Here is a 12,892-nt window from a genome sequence, read left to right on the forward strand (position 1 = left end):
GGGTGGAACGATGAATGTATTGATTTTACAATGATGTGTGTTTTTTTATTTTTTATTTTTTATTGTGTCTGTCATCACCTTTTAGGTCAGTAAAAGTGCTTGGATTTTCTTCAACAGTACCTCTTCTGATAGGAAAGTGAATCTAGTTGGTACTTTGGGGGGTCAAAGTAAAATTTTTCCAATAGTTTTCAAAAGCGCCGTGAAAAACAAAAGTAAAATTAAGGAAAAACGGGAATTTTCACACAAAATCTGTTTTCGAGAAAATTGATTTTGGTTTTTAGTGTAACTTTAAAATGAATGACTCTAGGTACATGACATTTTCACTGGTTGTTTATAATTCCATTTTCTATACATGATAAAATTTTCAAAATATTTTGATTTGTTTTGAGCTGTTTACGGATAATTTCAGTTTCCAATTAAATTAGTTTTTTTTTCTATAAATGTCAATAAAACTTTATTTGTTGAGTAAAAATACTTGAAAATTTAATACAAGGCTCCTACTATATTTTTAAAATTACATTTGAAAAATATTAAAAATCCTTAGACACAGTTTTTTTTTATTAGCATTTAAAGTTCAAAAATTGACAAAATATGTAAAAATCACGAAAATTTGCAAATTATTTGAGTTAATAATTCGTAAAAATTTTTTTTTTTAGAACTAAGATTTCAAAATGTAATTCAAGATTCCTTATAGGTTATTCTACCTTTATCAAAAAAAAAAAAATGTATATAAGAAAATCAAATTAAATTTTTATGAGCGTTTGAAATTCATATTTTTACAACATTTGATATTCATTCGATTTCTTACGTAACGATATACTTATTTTATTGTAATTAAAAAACGAATAACTGTAGATACTTGAAAATTTTACTAAATGTTTATATTAGAATATTCTATACATGATAAAAATTTGAAAATAACTTGACTCTTTTTGAGTTGCTTACGGACATTGTCATTTTTCAATTTTCTTAATTTTTTTTTCGATAAATATCAATAAAATTTTATTTGTTTGGTAAAAATGCGTGAAAATTTAATGCAAGGCTCCTGATACATTGTTACAATAGCAGTTGAAAAATATTAAAAATACATAGGCACAATTATTTTGTATAAGCATTTGAAGTTAAAATTTTGAAAAATTTATCAAATTTAAAATTGAATAATTATTTTGTAGTTAAAAATTTATAAAATGTTTAACTTTTATATCTAAGGATTGAAAATTTAAAACAAGATTCCACGTAAATATTTAATTCTGTTGCCAAAAATTCTAAGAAATACATAAGCATAGTTTATTTTTATAGTAATTTTAATTTCAAATTTGGACGAAATTACATATCAAAAAACCTGGAATAACTATTTTAGTTATTTTGTTGTAATTGTAATGATTGTATAATATTATTCGTGGGTACTTGAAACTTCTAAAGTATACTATTATATATCTATGATAGTACCACGGTTTGTTGTTGATGTATAATGCGTTACCTGATTGATATTGTGATATGATTAATTTGGAATTTATTATTAATACCTATTATAGATCAATTTTTTTTTAATACTATTGATAAGTATACCTATAATAGGTATGTCTAATACCTAGACTGACAAACCGTCTCCACTCAGAATCGATTTCTTATACAGTGATATTATATTATTGAATTCAAATTTAATTCTATCCATTATACAGTGACCCACTTGTAACCTACTGTACAGCAGAGCGACATCCACGTACCCACCTTTTTTTATATGACTTTTTCTGGAATCTAGGAGATGATATCAAAAATGTGGGAAAGTGGATTTCAAGTAGACTTGATGACAAATTCAAATTTGTTTTCAGAATTCTTATCGCTTCATTAGATCAATTGGTATGTTTGGCAAAAAACACGACTAAAATACTATGTCGTGCGTGTGTTAGACGAAAGCAGAAAATCACGGTATCGAATCCCCTTACGCTAAAAACACTAAATAAATCTGTCTCAAACTGATTTTGCGTAAAAATTACCATTTTTTCCTTCATTTTTTTTTGTTTCTCCTGTAGCTTTTAAAAACATCAAGGAGCTTTCCATTTTTACCCCTCTAAAGTATTAACGAGATTCACTTTCCCTCTAGAAAAAAAACTGAAGTTGAAAATCAAAGCATTATTTTGACTTCTTATCGTGTATACATCAACAACAAAAAAATCACACATCATTGTAAAATCTTAAAATAATAATAGGTACTCAGAATCTAAAATTAAACATTATATTCAAATAGGTACCTACTTAATGTAATATAATATTATTACTGTCGAAAAATATTACAAGTTTAAAAAATGTTTTCTTATATTTCATAAAACAAATTAATATACATATATTTTTTAAATTTATATAACAGAACATATTGTAATATCAAAACAACGATTACAACATTTTTACTTAGAAGTATTGAAAACCACTAATTCACCGATTGAGATTGAAAGAAGACATAATGAAACTGAAGTACTTGCGTGGAACAACATAAGGTTCGAGGAACATTTAATCGACACAGGACTATTGGAAAAATATGCTCAAACTGACTATTAACTATAAATGTTCAAATAATTTATGTAAAATATTCCGTATTTAATATTGTGATATGTCCAGTACTATAGCTTTAGGTACAAATAAAAGAACCAAAGACTTAGCCAGTAGGTGTGAGTAATTTCCTTAATTAAAAGTCGTGTCTTTCATCGCTAGACAACTTTGTTGCCGTTAAATTTAAATTTAAAAAAAAATGTAATTGTTCAACTCCTTTTGAGTGCAACTCAGCCTCCCTGGTATCTAGACTAGGTTAGATCGCGGACAATGTGTGACAGCATATCAAGTAGGCAATGTGCACATAGGCGGACATCTTAGAGGGGAGGTGAGGGGACTAATCCCCTCCCAGAAGTTCAAAGTACAGGACTTAGCCCTCCTGGCCCACAAAATTTTAAAGTGACTAAATAATTGTTATAATTGTAAAATTCATAATTAATAACTGAAATAATAAATAAATTATAAAAAAATATTCTATGATAAAAATTAAATTAAATTCGTAAGATTTTACTAACTTATAATCATAACTTGGAATGATCGTAATTTATTAAGTAGTATTAATAATAAGTAATAATACCTGCATATTAGGTTGTTTATCAGCAAACGTTCACGTCGCGTCGTGCGTCGTCCCGGTTTCGATGAAATTACGTATTAATATGGTATGGGGGTAAGTATGTGGCTTATACAATTTTTGGACCAAGGAGGGTGAAAATACTTGAAGACCTATTCTCAAACATGTGTGAATTTACACATTATTTTTATGTTTTTTTAAATTTCCACTAACTACAATTTATCACTTATGAAGAACCTTGTACTAAATGTTCAAGTATTTTGCTTGAGTGAAAAATGTTTGATCGATAATAATTAAATAAAAACTAATAAAAATCGAAATTTTTTTATGTCTATAAATAACCTAAAAATAGTCATTAAAATTTAATGGTGTACCTAATTAAAGAAAATGTTAAAAAAAAAATACCTGGTGAAAATTTAAAGTATCTACAGTTGTTAGTTCTTTCAAACTAAATCGATTTTATCGAAAATTGGGTTTGCGTAAAAATCAATTTTCCTTAATTTTTTTTTCGTTTTACCCGACACTTGAAAACTTCAGTGAATTTTAAAATTAAACCTATTAAAAGTACCTAGTAGATTCACTTTTCCATTAGAAAAGGTGTCAATGTTTAAAATCGAACCATTTAGCATTCTTTCTACTAGAAGGTTATATTTACCAAAAAATAAAAAATAAACACAGATCATCGTAAAATTAATACATAATACATTTATCGTTCAGCTATCGGAATCTAAAATATCAAAATATGAGTATTTAATTTAGACTCGTAGTAGCCAATATTTAAAATTACGTACCAAAATGTCACAAAGGATAATGGTCGATGGTATAAGTACAATATATAAGTTACCAAATAATTATTTTTTAATTGTATAGTTAATAATATGGAATTATAATCCTAGGTTTAGAAACCAGGAATTTATCAGGCTCGCGGATCGAGCTTTTCTAACTTGTTTAATGTTTATTACTAATAAGTAATAACCATACCTAATAAGTAATAATTTATAAGCAGGGCTTGCAAACGTTATAATAATATTGTGATTATTACGTTATATTCGACAAAAAACGATTGAAAATTGTAAACATAATTACCTATAAGAGAAAGCGATAATTAAAAATAATTAAATACCGCAAAACAAATAATAACGATTAACAAAATATTAAATTATGTACATATCATTAAACAAAACATAACGCAAAACGTAATTTATAGAGTATCATTGAACGAAAAATAAACGAAATAATTTAAAATCCATTTATTTAAAAGGTCTTTTGGTTTCGTAGAAACATTTATTTCATGCAAACTATCTAAGAATATATTATTACATTCCGTATCCGGCAGTCTTGTAAAGTATTAAGTATTCGAATAAAAATATTTGACTACTTTTTTTGTACTCCAATATTATTTTAAATACTTTTTTTTTTTAAAGTTTCAAATACGTATTCTGAATACTTTTATTTGTATTTTTTATTCATTAAAAAAAAATACTTTTTTTCCGATTCAGAAAAATAATTTTAAATTTGTGACAAGACATATTATAAATCATGGACATTTTATTCTTTGGACGAAATATATATTGGCCCATGATATGATTATTTTTATGAACACTAATGTGTTGTATCCCGTATGACCCGTATCAGCCGTATATATATAAATATATGATATCTTATGTGGTCAAAATGTATAAATAACTTATGATTACGATGTATTTTTAATTATTAATTAATAAATGTTAATTATCAACCATTCAAAAACTGACAAAAACTAGTTGAGAAAAAAAGTATTCGAATATGTATTCTGAATATATTTTTTAAGAACTATTCGAATACGTATTCTGAATACCTTAATTCTCATTTATTCGAATATGTATCCCGAAAAAAAATAAAAGTATTCTTTACAAGACTGGTATCCGGACCATAACCTACCCGCATTAGTTATTATTTTTAAATTTGATAGTTATTAGCACTATTTTAAATAACGATAAATGATAAACTAGTATAACGTTTTAGTTCTAAATAACGATAGACGCTAAACTTGGATAACGTTTTTAATTCAGCTGAATAACGATAAACGCAAAAGTTAAGTAACGTATTAATTCTAAAAAACGATAAACACAATAATTATGTAAAGTTTTAATTGTTAATAACATAAACGGTAAATTTATTTTTCAAATGCAAGCCCTGCTTTTAAGTTATAAATCAGTTTGAAATTACGCCACTGATAATATTAGTGTTTCGACGCCGTTTCGTACAGAAAAAAATATTCATACTGTCGACTGTCGACGGAATATTTTAGCTGAGACTGCCCCACCTAGCGGACAAAAGGCACCCACATGTGCTATCACATTATCATCGTGATAACTGATAACGTCGGTGTCCGATAACAGTATCGTTACCGACGATTTTGCATTCGGCTTGGCCAATTTATTGCTCGCATATTCTTCAAATCCCAGAGGCCAGAGGGTTGAAGGCCTAGGTGTCGCATACAAAATATTGGCCATGGCGTTATTCGCTAAATACTTGAGGATCGGCAGTACTGTTAAACATGGGTAAGTTTAGTTTTGATACTGTTATTATATACTGTTATATCATTATCGACTGTCGTTTCTGTTGACTGAAGCGTCGAGTAAAATGTTGCACATTGGGCACATGCAAAACGGTAAAAACGAGCTACACTATAATTGCTGTGTGCTGTGTAATAGCATTGCGATGTCACTACGCCGACCATGTTTTGAACCGGCGTCGAGAGACTGCTGGGAAACTGTACTATCACAATTCTTAAATTGTCTTTTGGATTCTCTTAATTCCATATTACATTATCATAAAAGTACCTCCACGACCTTTCCTTAGAATATCAACATCTTACTGTGAACAAATTATATTGTTGTACATCATTTGTGATGTTCAATCAATATTGTTCATTTTTAATATGTTATAAATATATTATCATCCTTGATAAACTTAATCTATTTAGTATTACTCAATGTATTTTATTTCGTGAAATTTCATATTGTGAATTGCACTGTTATTAGTTATTATAATATTATAATATTCAATCTACTTAAATATGAAATTGTTATTCAAACATTAGCTATTTAATGTCAACAAATTAAAATTGAATATGTTATGTGAACCAAAGCGTATTATGCTTTATTATATAACACTGTGATGGGGCAATAATAAACCTGTTGCAATATTTTATTATTATTTAGAATTGTCGCCTGCCTGATTAACTATTTTTTTTTTTTTTTAAGATTTCAAGCATTTCCACAATTAACAACAGCTAAATATAGCGTATATCCGCCTCATTTTGCTGAACCAGTCTATAAAAAACAAGAATTAGATAAACTTTATGAATCTGGAGAGATTGAGAATTACAAACTGATTCCATTTAAAGCAGCTAAAAGTAATGAAACTTGTTCTATATTTCATGATCCTATGGTTGCGTGAGTATTAATTATTGTAATATGTAAAAGAGGAAAAGTCTATTGCATTAGTAAAAGCCTACCTAACGTACTTATTGTAATTGAGTTTTAATACTTTTAGTGCTTAAGCACCGCCCTGAAATAATGAAATATTAAATAATATTTTAATCAATTAAAAACAACACCTATACAATAAAGCAGCGTTTCTCAACCTGGGGGTTGCATCGGTCAGAATTAATTAAATGCTGATGTAGAAAATCAGCCTTTTATTTACATTAAAAATAAAATTATTATAATAGTACTAGTTGTATGAAATATAATTAATATTGATAAATTTAGGTTATGCCAGGTCACTAATTACATACATACAAAACACACTATGTCCATGTTAACTATGCAAAAGTCACTAAGTCCAACTTAATAATTTGTATTTTAATTATAATAATTAATTCTTTCAGTGTCATATTATTTACAACCATTCATAAATAACTACTTTGTTTAAAAGAAAATCAATTAAAACAAGCAAAAACTAAATTTGGTTACAATTGGCATACATTTAAAGTTTGAAAAATTACCAAAACTAATTCCAATAAATCGCGTTCTTGGACTTAAGATGCTTTGTATGAATGGGGACAAAATACACTATAAACTTTGAATAATATAGTGAAAAGTAAAATGTATAAATTAATGTGATATTACTATTAGAGATTGGTTTATATTGAAAATGTTTTTATTATATGGGTGGGTGGAGGGTGGTGTTATGACGTGACTGATTTTATTTTTTATATATTTTGGGGATTTTGACGTTAAAAAGGTTGAGAAACTGCAATTAAGTATTCTTTTTTGTTTCTAAAAAAATCACAAAACATTTATTAATTTAAAAAATTGAAATTATTACTGAACATCAATTATTAATTAAATATTCTACTCATTATAGTAATACATTTATTTTGACCTATTTTATTTAACTTATTATCTAATTACTTAGTAGTCAGTTACTTATAGCAACTTACTTAATTCCTCAATAAATTAAACCAACAATGTTTAATTATGAATACTTTTAATTATACTATTTTTTTTTTCAGAAAATTTATAAACTATATGCTTCTAAAGGGACAAAAAAAATTGGCCAGGGAAGTCTTAGAAAAAGTATGTAATTAATTTGTATATTTTATAAATTATAATAATAGGTCTCTATCAAAACTATTTAATAATCTATGGCATCAACTTTAAATGTATTAATATCTTAGAAAACAGGAAATAGAGATGAATGGAACCAACGCATTTTTAAAGATATATATCATTTAAATCCCTTTTACGATTAGTTAAGACTAAGTGTTGACTCTACCTATTTTAATTGTTGAGTGGGCAGTGTCCATTCATTTTTATGGTGTATGAGAAGGATACCTAGAGAGTTAAGAGGACGTGATACCCACATGTGTTGTGTCCGTCTTACAAGTGCATAACATAACAAATTTTACGCTCAGCCAAACACGTGTAGCTCCATTAATTTACAAATTAGAGTAAATTGACCTCTTATAAAATCTAAAAGTAAGATTATTATCTAGACACCCTTATGGGCTTTTTATAATATTTTAACTGGTATTTTAATTTTTAAGCGAGTTACGGGTACTTTAATAGATCTATAAACAATTTACAATTTTAAAATACTCATAGCTTGCTTTAAAATTAAAATAAAATAAAAAGCCCATGAGGTTGTCTATATAATAATCTTACCTTTAGATTTTATAAGAGGTCAATTCACAATAATTTTTGAATTAACGGAGTTACACGTGTTCTGCTTTGCGTAGAATTTGCTATGTTACGCTCTTGTAAGACGGAGACAACACATGCAGGTATCATGTCCTCTTAAACTTAAAATGTATTGTATAGTTTGTATTAAATAAGAGCACACCGGTCGAAACTCGCACGTGACAGAGAGCGCTATCGCAGTGTGTTGCAGTGGTGGCAGGGTTGAGTGTTGGCGCTGAATACGGTCGACTAACTGTGACCAATAACAGAGCGAATAGACCCGGCCAGGTGGTCCGGATGTAAGTCCGCGATTCATTACGCGGTGCGCTCTTATTTGGTACAGAGTATAGCTTTCTAGTAGGAATAATATAATTTGATCCATTTAATGTAAAGTATTTAAATTAATATCTTATGTTGAATTAATCACCCTGTACATATTATAATTACAATTTTAATATGATTTGGAAAAATGTTCTACTGTTAAACCCTATTATCTTTTTTTGTGGAATAAGACCCACTCTACTTAATAGGTATGTTTTATGGTCATTTTAGATCTCAAGCAATGTCTATTATTTTAAATTTTCATTTAATATTTGTGTTAAACACTGTTATATGAATGGCATTACTAAGTGCTTTGCCAATTAGTTTACTCCTATCACTTTAAATATGTAATCAAAATTTATATTATTTTTATGAATGTATAGATTGCAATTATTCATTTTGAAAAATATAAATTCTTAAATGTTCAATTTTTTTTTTTAAGACCTTTGAAAAAATCAAAAAGCTACAGTTAGAGAAGTATAATAGAGAAACAGATCCTGAGAAGAAAGCTTCAATGATTATAGATCCTGTAGTTATACTGAAAAAAGCTGTTGCTAACAGCAAACCACTTTTAAAATTAACTGCAGTAAAACGAGGAGGATCTTTTTACCAGGTTTGATTTATTTGTATTATAAAACAAAACAATTTATTAATATTTTACAATTTCATACTCTTCTGTATGTGTGAAAAATGCTTCTCTTTCATTTTTATTAGTTTATTTTATTCCTATTACTTACTTGTAATTATTTTTTCTATTCAAACTCAGCAAGTAAATAGCACTATTTAACCTATTTTCCCAATTTTTTTTTTTCGGTTTTTGCTATTTGTATTAAGCGTGACTTTATTATTTTATAACAACATTTAAAGCCTATGATATTACCCAATGTTAATAAAAATAACTTACAGAAACTATAATATTAATGTTGATATTTTAAATTTGAAAAGAAATTATTTTTAATATTATCTATGGTTTTTATTTAAGGTTCCGGTACCAATAACAGACAAAGAATCTACATTTTATGCTATGAGATGGTTTGTACAATGTGGACGCGAAAAAGATAAGTCCATTAGTTTTGCTGACTTTATGGCCACCGAATTAATCAAAGCATCAAACAATGATGTAAGAATGATTTTAATTTGACTATGGTACCAACAATTAAGACATTAATATCACTTAACATTAATTGATTGAAACATTGAATTAATAGGGTTTAATGAAATTATATCTTGATACACTTTTGTATATGTGATATTTATTTTAATATCTTTATTATTCTGTTTAGGGAAAAGTTGTGAATAAGAAACTGGATTTACATAAACAATGTGAGGCAAACAGAGCATATGCACACTACCGTTGGAGTTAGTTCTTATACATGTTATATAATAATTAATTTAAAATAAGTTATGTAATAAATATTTTTCTTAGTAATGTAATTTTTATGGTTATATATTTCCAAATTGTTTCTAAATATTAAAAAAATTGACCTCTTACTTATGGTTGTACAAATATATCTACACTCTCAACAGCTGTTTTATGCATGTATTTTTGGAATAGTAAACTCCACAATAAAGACGTTATAAATACTTCTTAGAAACAAGGTGACCGCATACTATAAAATGTGCGTTTTTAAAATCGGTATTTGTCTCATTATAGCATTTTCCGCAAACTAAATTATATGGTATTAATAATATGACAAGAAAGCCTTCCATCTTTGTATGCTAATTTAAGTAAATGGTTAGTACACAATACATTTTTTGTTAAATCCATATTTCGACATCTTAATGATTGGTTTAAATTATATTTTAGAATTTTTGATTTATATATTATTTGTAATTTATTGTTCTTATCAATCATGGTTGTTCCAGTTTTGCCTTGTTTGGCATAATACTAATATTAATGTCTAATAATAATAAGAATATAAAAAATATATAGTTATGATATTAGTTATTAAAATATGTAAGAAACGATCTATGCCCAGTTTGCTGATTGCTGTAGACAATTCACCAATAAGTTCTGCAAAATGTATATTTTAATGCAAAAAAAAATGATTAACATGTTTAACTAAAAATAAAATATTCAATAATATAATTTATAATTCTACATAAATTGTTCTTGCTAAGCCCCAAAAATAATTATTAAAACAAGATAATATTTTTTAAAAATAAAATTTTAAAAAATGTGTTTGGCTGAGTTTCAATTAAACAATATTAGTTAATTTTTCATTTAAAAAATAAAAAAACTTGTATTCAAAAATAAAATTATCCAATAATATGTATTATCACAATTTACTATAACTAAGGCTTGGAACTTAATGCACTTCAAAAGTACAAATATGCTTTAAGAATATGCATTACTTTTTTTTTTAATGCTGCATTTTCACAAATACAAAAATGTACTAAACTAAACATAATTTCCAGATATATAATGTATAATCTATAATATATCTATATATTATATTATATACTAATATTATAAAAAGGGAAGATTTGTAACAAATAAACTCAAAAACTACTGGACTGATTTCAAATATTCTTTCACAAATTAGAGTAGGTACTACATTATCCCTGAATACGCTTAATTTATTACTAGGAAAAATTTGGGCTCCTGCTAAGACTTCAATAACGTTCCTTTTTTATATTTATCAATCGGCCCCTTTTTTGTATGTACGCACATATCTTGAAAAGTACTCAACGGATTTTAATACTGTTTTCCCTGTTAGAGCGGTTGAGCCATGGAGAAGATTTTTAATGTATAATTTGTTTTTGAAGAATTAATTTGGTGGTCAAACATAATAACAATAATATATATATACCTATATAAAAATGAATGTTTGTCTCAATGTCCACAAGATCAATAAGTTTAAACAGTTAACAAATTATAAATTTAACTCGATAAGTTAAAAGTTAATAAAGAAAAAAATATTAACTTAACTCAGTTTAAAAAAAGTTAATCTATTTTTTTTTTTAATATTATGTAAATCACATAATGAGTAAATGTGTCTTTTTAGTTTCTAATTTATAAATTATAAAAAACAATTTTATTGAACTTTTATCATAATGTACACTGTATACCCTTTTACTTTTCTATCATTTACTAATTTAAACTATACTCATTTCAAATTAATAATTGAACAGATATATTTTTTTATATCATATAGCAATTGAATAATATAAGTTATGTAACATTAAAACGTAACAATTGTCCATTAATTATAATTTAAAATTATTAGTTTTTTAAAAACATTTATAATTGCAACTCGTATAATATATAATTTACAACTTAATAAATTATATGAATATACACAAAATTATGTTATCAAGAACAGAAATGTTTGTATTTTTGTATTGAATTATTTTTATTTTATACTGATATAGTAATATTTACGTATAAACAAAAATTTCAAAACGTTTTTAACTTGATGGATTTTTTTTAAATCAACTGAGAAAAGCTAAGTTATTTCAACTGTAAATTAAACTAGTTAAGTTCATAAGTTGATTAGAAAATAAACTAACTAGTTAATGCCCACCTTTGCCTTTATGCATTCCTAAACGGCTGGACTGATTTTGATGAAATTGTTTGTGTGTGTTTGAGTGGTTCTCTGGATGATTTAGTTTCACAATTAGGGCGTAGTTCCGCAGTTATGATTATTGGACCCGGTAAGTCCAACACGGAGAGGTGTAAGAAATAATAAAAATTAGCATTTTATTTGTATATTGGTTGCATTGGTTAGTCGGGCAGTTCAAGCATGTAAACAATAAAATTTTTGCACAATGCCTAGATACTTGATAGTTGATATGCACATTGTCCGTGATCCGACGTAGTAGGATTGCCTACCCTGGTGCCTACCGGGGTTGCACTTACTGTAGCAAGTTACACCCAAAAATAGTTGAAAAATCACAATTTTTTTAAGAGTTTACATTTTTTACAGTCAACAAAGTGTGCGAGATCAGCTAGTATATAATATTAAAATATTTAAATCTTTGGCCTGGACAATGTCATGCATGACGGCTAGTATTAAATAAGATAAAATAAAATAAATAAATAGCCTAAAAAATGTTCCCACTAAATTATATATTTATATATCTGTAAAGTATAAATAAAAAATGTGTGTGCAGATAGCGCATGATAGAAGTAAAACTTGATGGGATTATGTGACAGGAACTTAAGGAATATCGCAAAACACAATAAGTGTATTAAAGGAGATTCTTTACTTATTTTAATTAGGTAATTATTATTAAGTGTTTGATATTGTATTTAAAATGTTTATAATAATTTGTTAAC

At 26.6% G+C, this 12,892-nt stretch overlaps 1 protein-coding gene across 1 annotated transcript; it reads left to right on the plus strand.

Annotated features, from left to right (window-relative positions):
* The first annotated feature begins 5,497 nt into the window (after nucleotides 1-5,497).
* LOC100159645 (mitochondrial ribosomal protein S7-like) lies at nucleotides 5,498-10,208 on the plus strand. Its single transcript, NM_001161936.2, is given in 6 exon segments — nucleotides 5,498-5,661; nucleotides 6,367-6,558; nucleotides 7,623-7,686; nucleotides 9,053-9,223; nucleotides 9,593-9,730; nucleotides 9,894-10,208. Coding segments are annotated over 6 exon segments (696 nt in total). The 5' UTR covers nucleotides 5,498-5,611; the 3' UTR covers nucleotides 9,975-10,208.
* The last annotated feature ends 2,684 nt before the right edge of the window (nucleotides 10,209-12,892 follow it).

Source organism: Acyrthosiphon pisum, chromosome X (genome assembly GCF_005508785.2).
Source record: "Acyrthosiphon pisum isolate AL4f chromosome X, pea_aphid_22Mar2018_4r6ur, whole genome shotgun sequence".
Lineage (NCBI taxonomy): Eukaryota > Metazoa > Arthropoda > Insecta > Hemiptera > Aphididae > Acyrthosiphon > Acyrthosiphon pisum.